The 21,251-nt window shown below is 36.9% G+C and overlaps 1 protein-coding gene across 1 annotated transcript in view; it reads left to right on the top strand.

Annotated features, from left to right (window-relative positions):
* PRKCE (protein kinase C epsilon) overlaps window positions 1–21,251 on the top strand; it is a 290,692-nt gene that overhangs the window by 182,445 nt on the left and 86,996 nt on the right. Inside the window, exons 5-10 of the mRNA XM_065679486.1 lie at window positions 652–737; window positions 2,876–3,008; window positions 5,752–5,894; window positions 7,108–7,204; window positions 8,261–8,475; window positions 9,758–9,931. Coding sequence (XP_065535558.1) covers window positions 652–737; window positions 2,876–3,008; window positions 5,752–5,894; window positions 7,108–7,204; window positions 8,261–8,475; window positions 9,758–9,931 — 848 coding nt within the window. The remainder of the gene's footprint in view (window positions 1–651; window positions 738–2,875; window positions 3,009–5,751; window positions 5,895–7,107; window positions 7,205–8,260; window positions 8,476–9,757; window positions 9,932–21,251) is intronic.

Here is a 21,251-nt window from a genome sequence, read left to right as displayed (position 1 = left end):
GCAACAATGACCAAAGCTAGAAGAAAAAGAATTCATTATTTCACTCTGTAGGATTTTTCTTCACTTAATGACCTTGAATCCTACAGTACGATAGATTGTAATTGCTAATCTTATCTGTCATATGTGCAAATGTTGTTCATTAAGTAATCAGTATGAATATTGACAGAGCATTTTTGCCTCCTGAAACCTTTTACAGTTATCAACTTATGATAATGTGTTACCAAAAGAATGTTTGACTTTGTTTTTTTCTGTTGCCTTTTACAATGAGTAATCTTTATGTCTCTTTTCCTCTGGCAGCTCTACAGACAGGAATTGGTTTTGTCATGTATAATACAGAGATCATGGACTTTAAAGAAAGAAATCAAATATGTAAAAAATGGGAAAAATTGTGGTTAATATTTCAGATGGTAATTTGTAGTTTTACATACTGAGATTTGAGCAGATATGCTTTAGTTCTTTTAAAATTCTTTGGTCTCTTCAAAGTCTCTTTCTTCTGCTTTTGTAAGCCAGACGTACTTCATAGGACTCATCAAGTCATCAGTCACTTGCAGCCTTTCAAGGCCCAGCATTTCAAGTTCTCTGAGCTCAGTCTTTTCCTTTCAAATCAACCTTTATGAAAACTCATTCTTTTATCTGTTTTTTTGTTTATAGTTTGCACTTGTGTCGTCCACAAGAGATGCCATGAACTTATAATAACGAAGTGTGCTGGCTTAAAAAAACAGGAAACTCACGATGAGGTAAATGTTTATGAAATATATCTAGATAAAACTGTCTTTCATCAGTTAAAAATAGTGTCATCTCCTCTGTTTAATCAATAAATGTTACAGACAGTTCTGTGCCCTTCTGCTCATCTTGTAGTATAGCATTTACTTTAAAATGACAGATTGCCATAACAGTTTCATTTGCATGGGAATTATTGTACAGCAATTTATTTCTAATTAATAAACTTCTTGTAGATCTGAATGCTTAAAGGCTTAGTGGGCTCTTTGCACTCCTTTACATCTTTAGCATTCTCCATTTCAGAGTTAATCCAAGTTTTGGCATTTTAATTCAAAAGAAGCAGGCTGGGACCCTTTGTCCTTAACTGCATTTTGTGTCGCTGAGTGATTAGCAGCTGATAGAATAGGCAATATGCTTGGGTATCTTACCTCAACCTGAAAGACTGCCCAGAATTTGCTTGCAAAGAATCACCTCAACAGTAAAAATGTAGAGAAAAAGCCATCTGAGTGTTGAAGAAAACCCGTGGATATTGTAAAGATGGTAGTGATAACACGAGGTACTACATAGCTAGCAGGTGTTCCAGCATAATTACTCCCTACCTCTAACAAGCTTTTGGATATTAATGGATTTAACACAGTATGTGTTTTGTTATCATGCATTTAAATAAATAAAGACATCACCTGAAAATTAAATTAGCTGTCTTCAGAACCATACTGTCAGGAAGGTAAGTATATCTGCCAACAGCATATTCAACTCTGAATCAGAATTAGAAATGAAGCAATGCTTTCACTTGGGTTAAAGGTCTCTCTTGGCTAAGATGGTCTTTCTAGGCTTGGTTAGGAAATTAATGTCAATTTCTGTGGAGTCGTACACCAGGGAACAGTGTGGCTGCTGGAGTGTTCAGCTCCCTTAGATTCCTCAGCTTTGGGGTATCACTCTGTGGTTGGGTTGGGGAGGGGAGTGGGGTTTATGGTCTTTTTACTAGTTGTAGCCCTCAACTGCAACCAGTGAATGCTTTATGTTATACAGATGGTGTTTGTGTGCGTGTGTTAACAGAAAAGCTAATAAATGTTCACTGTCCTGTTCTGTTTCAATGGCAAGGACCTACTATCTTTCATTAGGTGAGGTAGTCTGTAGGTGATCCCAGTTCCTTGGCCATACAGAAAAAGTACATTTCTTCGTTTTGTTTCTTAAAAACATTATTTATATGCAAAAAAATCCCCTAATTTTAAATTGCACATCAGAGTTGTATGTAATGGTTTAAAGCCATTCTTTCAACTTTGACACGAATTTGACTGAGATGCTAACTGATCTCATTCTTCCTGTTGTGCAGTTGTCTGCCATTTTTTACACTGGAGCCATTCTTTAATATCTGATTCACAACCAGTATTTTGTGTTCAAAACTTGATCACGTGCCTAGGATCGTTAAAGGACTGTGTTTGGCTAGTGCTGTTCTTACGTAGCACTCACAGGAAGATACAAAATCTTGTGTGGATTTATATTCCCAGGCTCCAGACTGGTGGAGACTTGCATGTTTTGCTGATATAATGCTCTCATTGTTTAGAAGGGGTACTAGATCGCTGGAGAGAAGCCAGCAGTAATAGGAAAGGGAAGGAAAAACATTGAAATAAATCTCCTGCTATGCAGTGGTCACCATAAAAACTTATCAGTTATGTCTTTTAATTGACAAGTAATCATACCTTGGAATCCCTGAATGCAATGATTTATCATTGTCATAATCTAAAGAAGAGTGGGATATGAAAAGATAAAGAGGTTGTGATAGATTTCTCTTTCTCAGTCATGTATTAGTTTGGCCTCCTCCTCCTCAAACAATTGGGAGTGACTTCCTTGCCTTCCACATAAAGAGATCTTTCCTGATAGCTATGTATTTGTTGTTCCCAGAAGTACTAGGAAGTAGACTTTAGTCTTTATCTCTTGGACAACAGCAGCCCTTCCTCCTCCTTTCTCCAAATAAAGTATGAGAAAATAAAGTATGAGAAGACCTCTAGAGCAGGAGTATGTCTAACACAAAGATCATCATCTGCGCATAGACCTATTTCATCTCGTTTGAATTCTGTTTGGTTTCGAGACATAACAAAGCATACAGTGATTATAAAGAAATCAGTGTGAAATATACTGTGCTCCCCTTTCCCAGCAGGTGGGATCCCAGCGTTTCAGTGTCAACATGCCTCACAAGTTCAGCATTCACAATTACAAAGTGCCCACCTTCTGTGACCACTGTGGTTCGTTGCTCTGGGGTCTTTTGAGACAAGGTTTACAATGCAAAGGTAAGGACTGACACATCAGACCTTTTCTTTTTTCTTAGTGAGTTACTTTGAAAGATTTCAAGTCATTCTGTCTTTTCCAGCATGTACACAAGTGAATAGGAAGTAAGTAGCAGATTGCTGTAAGGTTTGCCATAAAAGTTAGAAAATGGTCCTTTGTCCTGTCTGCAACATCAGTCAATAACAGGTGCAGAGGGCAGAGGTATAGAAACACATTTTGCACCCACTGCAATGTAGGTTTATTGCCACATAGGAAATTAACAGATGACAGAACATTAGTAGCATGAGGATTTATATCCCTTCAGCTATATGCCTCCTATCCTTTTGTGTTTGTGGCGATGGTTTTTAAACTTTTAAGCATAATTATTCCAGTTACTTTTCCCTTTGATGCCACCTTCAAAAATTACTATTATGTGTTGGCTAGGCTAGGCAGAACCAGTCGTGTGTGCCCATATCCAAAAGATGAGGTATTCTGATACCTAGCCAGATCATTCTTTGTGATGGTCTGCCTCTGTTCCAGAAAATAAAGAATTCATTATGTTGTGCAGCTTAAGGACTCTGTACTATGTACAGTAACTGTATGTGAAGTTACTGCTGGAATATGCATTCATGTTATTTTAGCTGACTAACGGAAATCAATGATTCCATATCTCCTTGTTTCAAGCAGATCTATATATTCTAAATGGGGGAGAAAACAGTACAAGCACTTGCAAAAAAAAAAAAAAAAAGTAAAATTTTAGAAATAGTGAATAAAATACTTCAATTAGTGGATAGAGAGGAATGATCTCATTAAGATTGTCAGATTCTTAGACCATAGTACTTAGTGGAATTAGAAGCATTTTTATTTTGCTACATGTTTATGAATAGGTAGGTCCATCTTCATATTCACAAGAATCATGTTATTTGCACTTCGCAACTGCAGAAATGTGGAGTCACACACATATATATAAACATGTAATCTATGGACTATATCCTTTGTAGTATTAAAGGTGAGACATAACTGTAGGTGAAGGTCAGACCTAATGTTTCATGTCACAAGTTGCTGAGCAGCAGGGAAAAGATTTCTTTCATAGCAAAGTGATACACAGCGAGAGTGTTCTGAAGTTCAAACCTTCCCTTGTGATTCTAGCTGGTGAGCAGTGATAAAAAGTTAGACTTTAAATACTGTTACTTTAATACTATTGAAGATTTTGTTCAAATGCTAACTTAATTATAGTGGAGATGTGTTCAGAGAAGATTTTTCAATTAAACCTGATTACTTTTTCCTTTTTGATTTTTAATCATAGCTATAGTATCTCTCCACTTAATCTGTGAATATATTACTTCACTTTTATGTTATCTCTTGAGTACCATAGTGCTCAATTGGCTCTTAACTGTAGAAAATAATGCTATTTCACATATGTATGTGAATTGTTTCACATATCTATGCGAAATAATGTTATTACTGTGTAGCAGATCCATAGAAGCAATAGTTCAGAGAGCCTATGTGCTTTCCTCATAATCATAAAATTAGTGCCAATAAACATGCAGTATTGTCTGCATGAAACCTAGAACTCACCTGAGCTGGAAATGTCATCTCTCTGTGCTTTGTTTTCTATCTTCACAAGCGCTGAACTGTGCTCCCTTCTTCAGAGATGGGCTTACTTGCCCAGTGTTGTTATTAACACCATGGAAAGTGTATCCCAGAGGTTTATTCTTCTTCTGTACTTCCACTGCTTATTCCTATGCTTTTTTGACAAAATATCTTCATGCAGTTGGACCTTACAAAATTTTCCTGCGTGCTGTATTTCACGCAGTTCCATTCCTCAGTGTCCACTGGTATAGATCTTAGGTCAAACACTTGCCACTGACCTTTCTCACTGAATATACATGCATTGAATATACCATGTGTAGCAATTTCATTTTGCTATTCTTGTAACGTGGAACATGCTTGGAAAGGAAAGGCACCTGCTTTTTGAAGTTACTGCCGTAGATAAGAGTGCCTGTGTATAGTCCCAGAGGTAAATGTGTTTTGTTTCTGTAGGGCTTATGCAGTGAAAGCATCACTGATGCACGATGTAATGAAATGTGGCTTTATAAATATGTACTTTCTTGATTATTTTTTCTCTAAAAAGTAATAAAGTGAGGAATTCGAGCAATCGAATGTTAATGTAGTATTTAATTACAATTGCAGTTTTGCTTGCTTTATGCCTTGCTCCACAAGAGGGCAGTGAAGCCTAAGGTAAAATGGCATCCGTGCCTGACATCTTCACTCTGCTATTTTTAATGGAGCTATATGCCCCCTACCCCATAATCTGGAAGCAGTGTAACCTTTTTTTCCCTCTTACTAGTATGCTAGTTTCAGGAGATGGCATTTAAAAGAAAGAGCTTAGTGAATTGGGTGCCACCTAAAGTGTCTTAACAGTGCCAAAGACTTTTATTAAAAACACTGTTGGTTTTATGTCTGCCTACATTAGGAGTTAATCTACTTGAGTAAAAACAAGTAAGAAGCATAATACATGGGGGATTAATGTTTGCTTTCAGAAGTGGACTGCTAAAATCCAAGCTTGGAAGGCCTCCTTCTTATTCAAGTTCTATATAAGATTTACATGATTGTTCGGTATTTTCACTTGTTCCTGTGTCTGTTCTGGGTACTATGTGAAAACATTGCTCTGTATTGGTGGATCCAAAGATGTCTGGTTTAAGTAAGACAAATGCATGCCAAGGTAGTATTTAATATATTGTATTACCTTACATTTCATTGCAGTTTGCAAGATGAATGTACATCGACGCTGTGAAACAAATGTGGCACCAAACTGTGGAGTGGATGCTAGAGGCATAGCTAAAGTTCTTGCAGATCTTGGAGTTACTCCAGATAAGATCACTAATAGTGGGCAGAGGAGGAAAAAGGTAATTTTACTATGCAATGTCACATAGAAAAGTGAGCTAAATATGCCTGTATTGTAATTTTACTAGTTGGGGGGTGGGGGTGGGGGGTGTGTGTTTCAGTCACACACTCACTTGACTTGTACAAGAGGTTTTTTTTAAGTCAGCACAGAACTAACACTTTGGCTTTTGATTTATAAGTGCAAGTCATCCATTTTGAATTTTGATATGAAGATTATTTTGGCCTGCTAAAAATTTGCAAACCTGGGATCTGTATAGAGTCTAGAAGGATTTCTCCTTTTTAATTTTGAGAAAGGAGATTTGACAGAGAAAGTGTCTGACACAACAGTTCAGAAAAACATAAATGCCTCTTTGGCTCAGAATTGGCATCAGATAATTGATTGATTTGAGACACAGCACTACTGCTTTGCATTGTAAATGCTGGTAAGGGAGCAATGTGCTGATCCTCATGAGGAAGAGCTCTTTGCCAGATGATAGTTCCAGAGTTATCATCACTATTCTAGGAAAAACTAGGCTGTTCTAGAAATAAAAAGCACAGGTCACCCATAAGTACATCCAAAGCTGATGTTATTCTGGATTGAAAATATGTATGCTGGCTCAGAATATGGCCACACTTTCTATTTGCATGGTTGTGACAAAGAGGCACATTTCTCTCATTTACAGAAATATGCAATTTTTACCATAATTTCTTAAAACATTGACATTTGGTTCTGTTATTTTTCCTGATAATTGCACACAAGGCTCCCTTCTACACTGTTTTAAAATGTTACAGAAACAAATTCATTCTTACAGGAATAAATTGTTTGATCTGTGACTCCTGGGAAAAGATGTTGTTATGATGTTACCGATGAGTTTGTAGTGCTTGCTGATACTTGTAATCAAATGTATTTACTGGATAGACTTCTACACAGACTCATAGCGGCTATTCAAAACTTTCCCATTTGCTGGGTATGCTAATTACACTTATTTAATCTTAAGAACCTGTTTTTCTTTAAATTGCCAGCTCTTTCTCTGTTTATATTATGTCCCTGTTTGATGCAATGCCATCAACCTTATTGTTGAGGTCCTGCCAGAGAGAATCTATAGGGGTAATCTATTTCTGTAGCATCTTCAGTTTCCTTCGTACTTGTATTTGTGGATTAAAGTTGTTAAATTAAATTTCCTCTTGGCATGGGAAAATCTCATAGCTGAGTGCCCCTTTTGGAATTGTTCTTAGCTAATTGCAGGTGCAGAGACTCAACAACCAGTTCCTGGAAGCACGTCATCAGAAGAAGATAGGTCAAAGTCAGCGCCGACTTCTCCATGTGATCAAGGTTGAATATCTCTTTTTAGTTCCTAATTTGTATATATTGTCACTTATCTTAGTTATTTTAATCATCACTGATATGACCTGATTTCATTGAGCTGTGCAGCCCTGATTGACAGAATGTGTATGTCAGCAGCACTTTTTGAATCTGATCTGGTTGTTCTCAACAATCAGAAGTCTATGAGGTATCTTATGTAGCATTGCATGTGTAAACTGATGAATGAAAAATCCATCAAGATGGATATCTGTGTGTCAAACTTTTGAAACTGTTTCCAGCTGAGAAATTTTTCAGCCTTATTTTTAGGGAAGACACTTCCAAAGCTCCATGGTAATAAGTACTGTTAAACTTTGAGTCCAGAACTCATTTAAATTTGTCAACCTTTTGATTTCACAGACAGTAGTCCAGTAAATTTGTTGCTTCCAAGGCCATCAGGCAAGAGCTTGAGGCAGACCCCGGGGTCTGTTAGTTACCAGGACTAAATTGAGTATTTAACCCTGAGAAACCTTCAGAACTGTTTAGCAGATCTACACAATTGCTGCTTGAAATGGCACTAGGAAGTGGTCAAATCCTTTATTGGCAGGCATCTGATAACAGCTGGATCTGAGTAAGATGCTCCATTCTGTTTGACTTCAAGGACTGTGGTGCCCAGCTATCCTTTGAACTTTTGGAGGCACAACTCTAAAATATCTAAAATACTTAAGCAGGAAGATGAGTAAGTGCTGCAGGAAGATAGGGGTATTCAAAACAAAGTACTTCTCTGTGGTACAGGAAAACGCAAGAGCACTAAAACAACTATTTGGCTACTATTCTGCCTTATCTTTCAAGTTTTGGATATGTCATCCTCTTTGCTTCATTTTAAAAGGCCACCCTTCCTGTTAGAGCAGGGGTTTGGCTGATTACTGTAAGGTGGAGAAGCAGTTTGCCGAATATACCCTTAACCACAGAATGGTCTACACAGCATTTGAGAATGATAAATATCCCTTCCCAATCTGATACAGACAGACACAAGCTGTTTTCTTGACGGTTAGTTAAAACAAACACTTTTTTCTCACATTTCCACAGAAATCAAAGAGCTGGAAAACAACATTAGGAAAGCATTATCATTTGACAATCGGGGAGAGGAACATAGAGGAGCAGCTACATCATCAACAGACAACCAACTTAACAAACCTGGGGAGAATGGTGAAAATGGGGAGGTCAAACAGGCCCAGACCAAGCGAATAGGCCTTGAAGAGTTTAACTTCATCAAAGTACTAGGGAAAGGCAGCTTTGGCAAGGTCAGTAGCTTGGGTTTTATTTGTTTATTTCATTGGGATTTTTTCTTTATGGTGTAGAGTGGTTTTTTTACTGTCCTGCTTTGAAAGTATTCACAATGACATTCACAAAGTGCTTCCACCTTAGGATTTTCCCTTTACCCGTTGGGTATGAGCAGCTTATACTGCACAGATCAGGAATATCAGCCCCCTGATTAACTGGCATTTTCTGTGTTTCAGCTCACTCCATTAACTAGTGTCAAGCCTTTTGAAATAAAATGTCAATGTTTCACTATTTCAGGAGACTGTAATGATGACATACATACATACTGTTCAACAAGATAATTAGTTACGGTCAAGCAGGAAAAATCAGCTCAGGAATAATGCTGTGGAGTTCTGAGTTCATTCTCTTTCTAGATGATGCCCAGTTCAAGTTTACTTATTTCATAGAACAGTTTGTATGCTTTTTACTTAGTGGGTATGTTCAGTGCTGGAGGAGCTCAAGCATTTCCACTCAGATATGATGAGCGCAAGAGGCTTAGACAGCTGCCCAAAATACCACATACGCAGCAAAGATGAAACTCACCAGCTACCTTCCTGCAGTAGGGATTTGATGAGAGTGGAAGGGGCATTTCTCTGTTTACAGGGCTTATAGATTTTCTTTTCACATGGCTGTAAATTGTGGAATAAAACAGGAGGACTGAAATATGAATCTGTTTCACAAGTACACTCTTCCTTCCTTCATATACAGGAACTGCAGATGCACAGAGTTGAAGGGCTGAAGCAGTTCTTTTGTCTCCCTGTTTTCTAATCCTTTCTCTGAAGATTACCCTGGCTCCAAGCCAGAACTGACCTTAAGCAGAGTATAGGACTTGAACCTTAAACAATAATAGTAGTTAAAATCAACAACTTGAGAGCAGACAGAATGGTGCGTAGGATTGTATAGTAAGTTCGTCACTCAAATCTCACTACCGAAAATGGGAGATAAAAGTGGGAAATAAGTTCCTGTCTGTATCGACTTCCTTCCTTTTTTAGTTTTTGAGATCTTACTAATAAGTACTTGTTAAGATATTGAATGAGGGGATAAAAACTTTTTCTCTTCTGCATTCTTAACTAACAAACAGAATAGATGCCATCTGTTTCAAATGTTGAGTATCAGAGGTATATTTTTCTAAAATTACATTACTTTACTTTTAATTTTATAAACTTACAACTATATCTATATTTCCAGTGCAGTCAAACTAATACACAACACATTTCATGGTATTTGTTGTTCTTATGTAAACAGAATTTCTGTTTGGTTTAGGTAATGTTAGCTGAGCTAAAAGGAAAAGATGAAGTATATGCAGTGAAAGTCTTGAAGAAAGACGTCATACTTCAGGATGATGATGTAGACTGTACAATGACAGAAAAGAGAATTCTGGCGTTAGCACGGAAACATCCATACCTAACACAACTGTACTGCTGCTTCCAGACGAAGGTAAGCTGCATGAACCCTTTACCAGTTTATTCTGAAGGAAGAATGTAAAATGTACAGCAATGTAAAAAGTACAGCATTATTTAAAAAAAAATATTTCTGAGGCATTTTTGACATTTCAGCATTTCAGAGTACTGGCTGCTGTTTGATAGCATTACTCTTGCCTTCTAAGTACCAGGAGATGGCAGTAAGTGAGTTAAAAAATTACCCCCTCCCCCGCCCCATGCATAAACCACAAATGAGGTGCCGTTTTCTGGGTCTGTTCTGTTGTTGTATTGTTTGTTGAATTAAGTGCAGACTTTTTTTAACATCCACTATTTAGAGTAAAACTTCTAAAATTATGTTGGAAATTATATTAGGGCAGGACACTCATCTTTTCGGTTTTCTTGTGTTGTGTAGTATGTAAAATGTTCAGACAAGAAAGGAAGTATGAATACTGCTTATCGAATAAGTTCCCGTAATGCTAAGGTGCTTGAGGAGCAGAGAGAAGGAAAGGGAGAGCTGATAATGAGAGCCTATTCCCATGGCGTGTTCTTTGATGGTGATTTTTCATACAGAATTCCTCTTCATAGCACATATTTTGTGTTTGCCTTTTAAATCTAAGTGAACGTTTGGATGGTGCAGCTGACTCTGTAGGGTTTCTGAATACAGTCAGTCTAAGTGCTTGAAACCAGTCCTGTTCACGTGATATTTCAGGGTTTCATTTTTCAGTCTCTTGTTTCTCTCTTGCCATTCAGCTGAGCTGACAGTTTTTTACCTGATTGTCCAGAAAGCTTTATGGACAAACAACCTCCCCTTCCTCCCCGTATGGTGAATCTATTGTACAGGTAGACTAACAGTCATATATAATTGTATTTACAGAAGCATCCTTTATTTTTTAAGAGCCTGATAAGCTGTTTACTATTTCAGAGCACTAAGGTTTGAACTTTTGCCCACTGAACTAAATATACCATTCTTTTCAACAGGGTGAGTTTTTGACCTGTAGATGAGAAGTTTAGATGTTAGTATATATGTATGTTTTACATAAACCACCTGAAAAGAAATCAACTTCCTTCAAACTTCTGTTTTGTTTTGTGTTTTCTTTCAGTGAGACAGTACATTTGGGTATCTGAGTCAACTTAATGGAAACATTCGGTAGACCAAATAATTAAATTAGCATATCAAACAAAATTAAAGAGTTCCTAATGGTGTGTATGTGTGTGCATGTGTAAATATGTACATATTCATATGTTTTAACCAGAAATGTGTATGGCAAAAATGAGCAATCACAATAATTATGTGTGTACAATTACAGAAAAGCTGTATCTGAAAGAGCTTCCAGCAAACTTGTCAGGAAAGATAAATAGGGCAGTAGGAAAGCCATTGGAAAATGGCTAGTAGGCTCAATATTATAGTGCCTTCAAATATGCAAATAGCAAATGTTAAATATGTTTATAATAGCTTAAAATAGCAAAGATTCATCAGTGTTTTATGTACTTTGAAGCTGACACAAAAAAGTGGCCCAGGAAGGTGTATGTATAATTTATGTCTACAAAGGCTGTTTCATGTGTTCAGATTTTCATTTCATTTGAATATATGTATGAACATACTTTTTAAATGTTTTAACATTTTTTTTATTCTATAACTAGAATTGAGCATTTTGCTTCAGATAAGTGATAAAATGTGAAAGTGATAAAGTAAGTGATAAAAAGATTGTATGGGCTGAGGGATAAACTCTGTGAACAGCAGGGACCTTTAGGACTAAGGCAGACTGAACTCACTGAAGTATAAATAAATGTATCAGCAAACTGATGTGAATCATGTGGCAAAACATCAGTAAAGATCAGGGCTACGTTAAGTGAGTTATGAAATTATGACCGAAGGTTCTCCTGCTACTCCTCTGGTTTCCTGGAGATTTCTTTCCTTTTCTATTTCACATCTGTTCCCCTCTCTTTTGTATCATGCTTTCTGCCTTCTTCTCTGCTCGTCAAAGCCACTCATCAAAGAAAGATATTCAGAAGTGTTTCTCACCATCTCCTTGCTTCCTAGAGTAACTATAGTTTGTGGCTTTGCTTGAACTCAGAGGAACTTATAGTTAAGTGATTTGTAGTTACAAGGCATAGGCTAGTGACTCTCCCCAGAAAACAAAAACTACACCTAGTGATACCAAACCAAATTAGAAGTCCAGCACCGAAAAATGGAGGAGGTTTTTTGAGCACAGCCTATGAATTGTTTGCAATGAACTCCTTGTAAAGAAACAAAAAAAATCCAAAACATATGTAAAAATAAATGCAATAAATCTGCTACAGTTATAAATTATTTATGAATGACAACAAATGAAAATGTACTAAGTAAATGAGTCACTGAATGATTTGCTTAGGTTCAGTGAAAAAACAGGTAGAAAAACTTGTTTGAACAAACATGGTCTATGGTTAAAATAGCTTTACAGAGACAAAAGCTATTGTAGAATAGAGCTTAGAATGTATTTAACAGTAGTGTATAGTTAGTTACGCTGTGATTATATGCTGTGCCACAGCTGCTGGACTTTGCAGAACTGGTCCCTGAAGTGATCATTCTGGAAATATAAATTTTGCATTTCTAGTAGAGCATATTTGTCATATACACCCTGACTTAATGGGGAGATTGACTCAGTATTCATTGTCAAAGCACTCAAAGGTTCACTTTAGGTAGTGAGACTGCTTTCTTTGTTCCTCTTCCACAAAAATAGGAATGTAGGAGTTTGACTTTACATCAGTGTTTTCCTTCAGTAAGGTGAAGACACTGCAGGGAAGTTGTGTATATGCTTTTTATAGTAAGTACGCTTCAGTATTGTTTGGGTTTTATGTAGAGCAGACTTTGCATTAGTATCATTTGCTAAATGATAATACCATTATGACAAGAAGTAAGGGATCATATTTAAAATTATCTTGGAATTCAGAAATCATGCCAAATAATGGCCAATAACAGCATTACACTTTATACACTAATGGTTTTTTAGCCCTACCTATCTGAATTTACTTTTAGAAATCCCATCTAGCTGCCGTATTTTAAAGGAATATTCTTGGGACTGGTAATGCTCATGTTCCTACTTAATCCAAATGCTAACTTGGATCAAACCATTTTTCTTATAAGTCCATAAAAAAATGAGCTCCCCCAAAAATCAACGTTCTGTATTAAAATTATGTATGTTAAAATATTATGCTTCAGGGATGGTTTTGCCAAATTCTGCAGTGACCTGGAAGTCAAAAGCTGGCTTCTGTTCCAGAGCTTAGGAAAAAGTGTGCAAAGCTGGTGTATGTTGTTTCTTCTGCAATAGTTCAGTATATGAGCTCAGCAATCCAGTTCTACACATGAGAGAGAATGTAAAATCTACGGGTAGGACCTCAGCTGATGTGGTTTTTACATGTAAGGAGCTTGGATATTTTAGTGTAGCATATATTATAAAACCATGACACAGTTGGATAGTATTTTTCAATACTCCTATGCTGTGACAGCATTTCCCTTCTTGTTTTGTCAGAACATGGCCAGTGCATCTATCAATGCATTCAGAGGCTTGAGTTCTGGTTTGCATGTAGTCTGTCAGCTGGGATATAAATGAAGAATGCCGCATTCTGTATTTGGTAATCCCATAACAGAACTTGTCCATGGCCTGGCATAGAGGGTACAGCATTTTTGCAATAGCTGAGCTTTCCTTATCATAATCTTTCATTTATTCAGAACATTTTTGTGTCTGTTATTGGGAAAATTACCTTTTTCAATGCTACTACTGTTTGCATTCACTTTCATCCTTCCTCCTTTCTTCTTTCTTTATCTAGTTCCTTGTGTTTTCAATAAGGTATTTCTTACCTGACAATAATGCTGATGCTACCCAATTTCCCTCTCCAGTGTCCTCTTCACTCCGGCCTCATCCCATGCTTCAGTGATCAGCTGTGGAATGGTATCAACATAAGGTTTATTGATAATGGTTCTGCCAGGTAGCTGTTAGAGGGGTTTAAGTAGACCTGTTTTCTGTAAAGACATCCTTGCTTTTATGATACCTTGTTCACAGCTGGAAGTTTCAGAACTGAAAATAAAGCCCTTTTTAATGGAAAGTTGAGGTTCTACAAAACAGATGTATAACAAACTTCACTTTAGTCCTCAGACACCCTGTCAAACTTCTTCACAGTACTTAAAATGTTCTATACCTCTGCCTAGGAGATGCATACATGCATATGTGCATACCTTAGACTTTGTAATGAGTTATCTGGACAATCAGAAATCTTTTTTTTTTTTTTCATTTTATTAAGACAGTGAAAGCTTTATTCCAATAATTCACTGCTTTTAACATCTAACATTTGCTTTTGTATCCAATTTAATGAAATTAGATACGTTTGAAAATAGCGCTGTCCTGCTCTTTTCAGAGTGCTACATTGAAGAAAATTGCTTTGTACACAGGCAGAGTAGAGGTTGCTACTAGAACAGAGCAATTTCCCTGTTGAATGGTAGATTTGCATAACTTTTGAAGGACCCTTAGTTAGCATTGTAGCTATTTCTATTTGAGAAAGCAAGTGATGAAGTAAAGGATAAAGATAGCCACTTGCTACGGGTAAATAGTTAAACTTATTCCACAAACAAAAACTTACTTATTTTTCCCCTTGAGGTTATCTGCATGTTAAAAGCAGTGTATCTATTCATAGCAGGGCTCCTGAGTTGACCTGCAAGGCCATTCACTTCTTTCCTGTGTTCTGGTGCTGTTAAGTAGGGATTAGCCACATGACACTGGCAAAACTGAAGGACATGTAGGAATAGGCTGTCGTGACCTTACTATGTCGTTGATCCCTTAACTGTTATGTTCTACCTAGTGGCTTACTACTGGTTTATCCTTGATTGTAACTCTTGCAGTTCAGGTTCTGTTTCTTTCTGCATGTTTGCACTATATCTAGCTCACTCTGGATAATGCTAGAAGTTGTAAAGCTGAGATTTAGGAGATTTTGTTTCTATTTCAGCTGTCACGATGTTCCTTTGTTGTTATGGCAAATCTCTGAACCTCTTTCTGCTTCAGACCTCTCTGTAAAAGACAAAAATAATCAGTCCTTCCATTTAAAGCTTGTATTTAAATGTTTCCAGAGAGGATTTGGAAATCTAGTAATACAATGTTGTTAGAGTGTACAAGGATCGGTATGGAAAGGTGAAGCACTGCAGAAGGTGTAAAATGGAGTTCTGTTTTTGAAGTGACCTGCTTTATTAGTGTAGGAACATGTAAGACAGCTAAAGGAAAGAGAATTATATGCTTATGATGTCTTCACATCATGTTTTCGAAGTTAATTTAAGAAGAATCAGTGTACTATGTGACCAGAACTGTCTTTGGTGTAATGTAAAAGCAAGTCTTATTTCTGTTATGTGTGTTTGTACAAAAAAGTATATGTATTCTGCAATAATAGCTCAGAGGAGTGTCATTTATGATATACAGTGCAAATTAAACTAACTCACTGGCCACTGTTACATTCGTCTGGGACTAATTAGAGCTTATAATCCATTTTATCTGGTATTCTTGTGCTTTTGTTGCTAAGCAGCTAAAGCTATTATGCAGATATTGCTGTATGGGTGTAATCAGTTTAAGACAAGTTTGCATTGCCTTTTATTATTAATTAGTGTCAAATTAGAACTTTTTAGGGCCCAATTTTGTTCATTATTATGTGAATTTGTACATATGTGAGACAAAAGACTAAATTAGCCCCTGTATTTTTAGCTACTTTAGTGCTAAAATATTTTAATACAATTTAAATGTAAAATTACGGGCAAAGGTTACTCAATGGTAAGTGTTAACTATGGTGAAAAGGTAGAATAAAATGGTAGGTAAGCATAGAGAGAGCAATGTTATTTATACTGTTTATATTATAAATATATTTATTTATATTATAGTTTTATATACATTAATACATATTTATAATCAAACTAAATTTTAATATTTAACTAGTATTATATGTGCATATGCAGAGAATATGTGCAGTAGTAGCTATTTTGTAATGCCCAGCCAGGTTCTACAGGCAGTCTGTATCATAACAAATTAAAATTGATTCATTCTTTGGAGCTTTTCCTGGAGTGTTAGAAGTTAGAGTGGTATCTGGTGTTTCATATGGTGTTTCATAGGGTGGTATATGATGTTTCATATAACATAAAGTCAAGAAGTCATGTAAATAAACAAAATATTGACAGACTAAGATTTGCAGAAATTTAGGTACTGTGTATGTTAAATTTAGACTTCCTGTTGCCTGCTACATGGTATGAATGCATTGACCACGATCACTGTATTGTCTAAAAGTAGACACTGTGGTCAAGAATAGTTGTAGCGGTGAAGCTGGGATGATTAAATACTGTAATCATTGTCTCTCACACACACAAGCCCCTGTTTCCAGCATGATGACCCGGTTTGGGGAAACTTGCTATTATGCTGCTCAGCTATTGCTAGCTGCTCTTAAAGGATTATTAAAGCCTGGTTAGCTCACTGAGGATTCATTGTTCACATTAGTCCTTTTAGTGTTAAACTTCAAGTCAGGCTATCAGTGCAGCCAGGCCCATCAAGGGCCTGTTGGAGAAATTACTCCTCCAGCATCAATCAGAAGAGTCTAAATGCTTCTCTTTGAGACAGGAAAGACTTTATTTTGTGATGTAGCACCCAAACTGAACAGGACTCTTTCACACCCTCTCAAAGCTAGGGCTTGTTTCCTAGTTTGCATGTATACAAGTGAGTGTTGCAGCTGCAGCTCAATGGATTGCGTTGCTGTAACCAACTGAGGCTTCGACAAGCCCAGGAATAGTCCCGAGTCAGCATCTGTGGCCAGAATTCACTGCTATCATGAAAGAGGTGAGGGCAAGCTGGAGTTTGCACTGATTTTTACTTTGGTCCTCAGGCCTGCATATTAGGCCTATGTTCACTGTGTTAGAAATATCTTGGTGTAGCCAAGTGTAGAATTCAACTTCCAAGATTTTAATCCTGATGTGATCATGTGCAGGCAGGAGCTTTTGGGGGTAATAGGTAGAGCTAAAGGCCATGTAGGTACTTTTTTCATGTCTTTAGGACAGAGTAGCTGGAACCATATATTACACGCTTTTCCTCTTGGGAGAATGTGTTTCTCCAGTTCAGGCATGTTTGAGGTGAGTAATTTTCAGAATGTCTACCAGATGCTTTGCCAGTAACTCTCTTGGCAAGTCTGTCTGTCTTGTACACAGTGCTTTAGCAAAGATCAGAGGAGACAGCAATATTGTCATCCAAACAGGGCAAAGGGGGTAGCAGACTTTGAACAGAACCGGAGTAGACCCAGCATTTACTGAGTCCACAAAATCTCTGTATAAGCTTTGCACTGCAGCTATGGTAACACCATGCTGGTTCGTTCCTCATCTGGCAATCTTAAGCTTACAACTTGTGTGTGAATGGAGTATTATTTCTCATCCAGCAGGGTAACTGAACAATGCTGCTTTAAATGAAATTCTACAGGTTGAGGCTAGATTATGGCTCTTAGTTTAGTTTCCTCTTGGAAAGGATAAGGGTAATCCACCTTGTGGCAGCCCCCCTTGGAAGAAGTGTGCTTGCTTGGTTTGTCGTAGGATCTGCCTCCCTGCAGCTATATGCAGTGACCCTCCTTTCTGTCCTTCCTCTGCACCTAAGTCTCAAGACCATCTTCACACCTAGTGTAGGATCCCCCATTTGGATAGAAGAGACCTGAGTACGTGACCTATATGAACCCGCTGGTCCTTTGTTCTAGCAGCCTTTTTGCTTTTTCTTGTATTTTATAGCCATAAAGCACTATTCACAATTTGTCTCTAATGGGTTCAATACAAAAATGAATTTATAAAAATGAAACCTGTCTTTAAAATAAGTGGAAATGTAATGCCCACATGGGTAGCTATCAGGAGGGCTCGGTTATGCTTGTTAACTGTTTTAAAAGCTATTTAAAGAAAGCCTGTTTTACTCAAGTGGTTCTGGGAAAACATTTAATATTGTGTTTGTTAGGTGTTGCTCTTAGAAGTAAACAACTAACGCACCCCAAAGGAAGAGTCAGGAAAAAGGAAACTGCATATAAAATTTGATTCTTCTGCAGCTTCTTTTCTAAATACAGGAAATGATTCTCTTTGGAATTCATTTGGGCACTTTAATACAACTTTTTTTTCATTATTTTCTTTTTCAACAACAGCAAGCTTAGTAAAGTATAATTGTACACAAGAGAATTTCACCATGGGAAAGAAGTGGAATTTACAAAACACTTGGGTTTGCATCTTCAGTAAAATTTTCATTGCCTTTTTTAGCATGTGCACAGACTAATTTTAGTTTTGGCATAACATGTCTTCTGCACCACACACCATTTGCGAGGTGGATGAAACTTGAGTAGGATATAACATAAATTACCCTTTATCTCTTCTGCTCAAAAGCACACAAACAGATTATTTTAACACTGTTAATGTGTATGTGAGAAGGTTTAAGGGAAACCAGTTTACACCATTTTATCTCACTTTTGGGTGAGTACTTTTAGCAAAAACACACTTTCTTGACGGCAGCAAGGTTTACTCTTGCCTAATTACATGGGCTAAGAGTAGTGATGCTCAGCCTGGAGTCTCATGCTTGTAGGGGGGAAGCGTGTAGAGAGCTTTTATGTGTTCCAATGTAAGGCCATTCTGTAAGTGGAGACATATTCAGTGCATTTCTTAATCTCCTTAAAAAAGATGATGAAGGTGATCTATAATGTCAACTTAGCAGTTAAGTGACTCTGGAGGAGAGTGACTGGCGTGTCACTATGGGCCTTCTGTGTAAAGAATATATATAACTTCCATTGATAGTAAGAAACAGTAAACATAAATCTATAAAACATGACAGGTAACCTGTCTCATTATTAATGCTTTCTGTTCTCTTCTAGTAAACTGATCGGTCATTAAAAAGTAATTGTCCAGAACTAAGGAAACCTGAATAATAAGGACTCCTTTCAAGTCCTGGCTGTCCTTATTAATATGATAGTTCATAGAATTGCAAAAAATACTCAGCAACTGGGAGATCATGACAATGAACATTAGGTTTTGGTCTCTGCTATTTCATCTTACAGCAAATGGCCATGAACTACTGTGAATCACTTCATTTTCCATTCTCCACTTTCCACGTCTAAAAAATTGTGTAGTCACCTTTAAATGAGACTGAAAAGAGGGAAGGGGCTGTGAGTTTTAGTTAATGTTCCTTTTCATAGTAAGTAGATTCTGATTATTACTGAAGCATGAATTATTTATATTGTGATCTCAGAATATATTCCACTACAATGTCTCTTATATTATAAAACTGCTATAAACCAGTGTTTTAAATAATTTCCCAAAGGGACATCCTCTGCTTAATTTTCTCAGTCTTTCTCTTCCTACACAGTGTAGCATAAATATTTTACTTTTCCTGTGGTGTTGTACTAATCCATCTTTTCCTGCATCACACACTGTATTTAATAACTGTTAAGTCTCTTTCCCATGCACAGTGACTCTCTGTGTGTAAGGTTAAGTTTGTTGTCGTCAGACTGCTAGGTCCTCTAAGGATTAATGGGTTTTTGTCTGAATGGTATGACTCTTAAAACTAATAATAATGCAATGACACTACTTTAAATAATTTAAATAATAGCAGTAGCTGTGCTGGGGAAAAAAAATCCTTTTTCTTTTAAAGGTGGTGCACTATAACTGTGTGTTCATGGAAGGCACTCTGAAGGTTAACTTACAAACTTTAATTGTGTATGGAACAACAACAGCTAATAGGAAGTCAGCATATTTCTATAGACTAATTTTTAAGATGTGATCTAGAGAGGCCACCTCATTCTGTCTTCAATACATCCAAAGAGACCCAGTTATAATTCTTCCTTTCAGTGTTATGTATGCCTTGCCAAGTACACAAGAAGGAAAATTGTCCTTTTAGGTAATTAACTTTCCATTCAGGTAATAGAAGAATGAAAGGGGTCAATTTATAAGCTTCTAGAAGTAAGTTTTCTCAAGAAGCTTTGCAGAATCACACACAAGATCAGTACATTCAGATAATCTAATTAATAAGTGGTTTCTTGAAAAGTCTGTGGTACTACTCTCTTCTGTCTTCAGAAACCCAATCTTAAAATAATAACCAAAAATAATAACAAAAAATAATAACAAAAATAATAACCAAAAATAATAACTTTGCTCCTCAAAGCTCCTTCCTGAATGCAGAAAAACCCTACACCCTGAAGATAAAACCCACTATGTTCTTCCGTGCTGATTTACTCATTTCAGAGTGTTTGGATGGCTTAAATGATGGCAGAGTTTTGGACAGTGCTTTGTGTTGTCTGACTAATTTATATTTGTGAATTGCCAGGGTTTTCAGCTGTGTGAAGCATATGCTTTGCCAAAAATTAATCATGTTCTGGAAACAGGAAAGTATGGCAAATAAAGTAGATGCAATTAATGCTTTTAAAAGGTCACTGTTGCATTTATAGAACTGCAGAAATCCAGACAATGAAGAGAGGTGTATGAATAATGACTTTCAATAGGTATCGAAAATGCCTGGCTCAGGTAACTCATGTTTATCATATAGAACAAAAAAATCAGTGTGTGGTGCTTACACAGACCAATGGATGTTTAGAAAGAGTGTCATTTTCAGGAAGGGTTATGAAAACATGTTGAACAGAGGATGTTATATGTAGATGAAGGATTTTTTCATATATTTATCAGTTTTCAGTAATTCTGTATGCTCAGGTAATTTTTCTCTTGAAACATGAAATTTTAACCTCTTGCTAAATATTTTTCATCCTCTTTTGGAAAGCTAATTTGTGCAAAGTGCCAAAGGAAACTCAAAATCAGGCTCCGATCTCAATAAGGACAAGACATGCTAATGTAAGAACAGCTAGCGGCTTGTTTGGCCCGGTTTCCATTCTCTAAACAGTGCCAAAGCAGATGCCCAGGAAGAATGTAGGTACAGGGTGAAGCGTGTCATGTCATTTTTCCAGAATACTATCCCAGTATCAGGAGATCGGTGACTTGGGCATTTCCTGCGCCAAATATGGTGGTTGTGCGTGTAATGAGGGGGCATCTTTGCACAATAATGTTGTGTGTGGGAAGTGTTAAAAGGGAGAAAATATTTAGAAATGTAAATATTGGACAGCATTGTGTTTTGTTCTCCACCCAGGAGTGGAGAAATCCTCTTAATACCACTCCTGCAAACAGACAACCCTATAGTGCAGCATAAATACTGATACCATTTCTTTTTTTAATCATAATCTTGAAAGTAGTGTCTATGCCATTCAAAATCTCTAAAGTGATGTAGCTGCACTATTTCCCTATCATCAGGGAAATAGCGTATCTCATCACCTGGGAATAGCAACTA

Source organism: Lathamus discolor, chromosome 5 (genome assembly GCF_037157495.1).
Source record: "Lathamus discolor isolate bLatDis1 chromosome 5, bLatDis1.hap1, whole genome shotgun sequence".
Lineage (NCBI taxonomy): Eukaryota > Metazoa > Chordata > Aves > Psittaciformes > Psittacidae > Lathamus > Lathamus discolor.
Note: the sequence above shows the minus strand (reverse complement) of the source record. Positions and strands in the feature narration are given on the sequence as shown.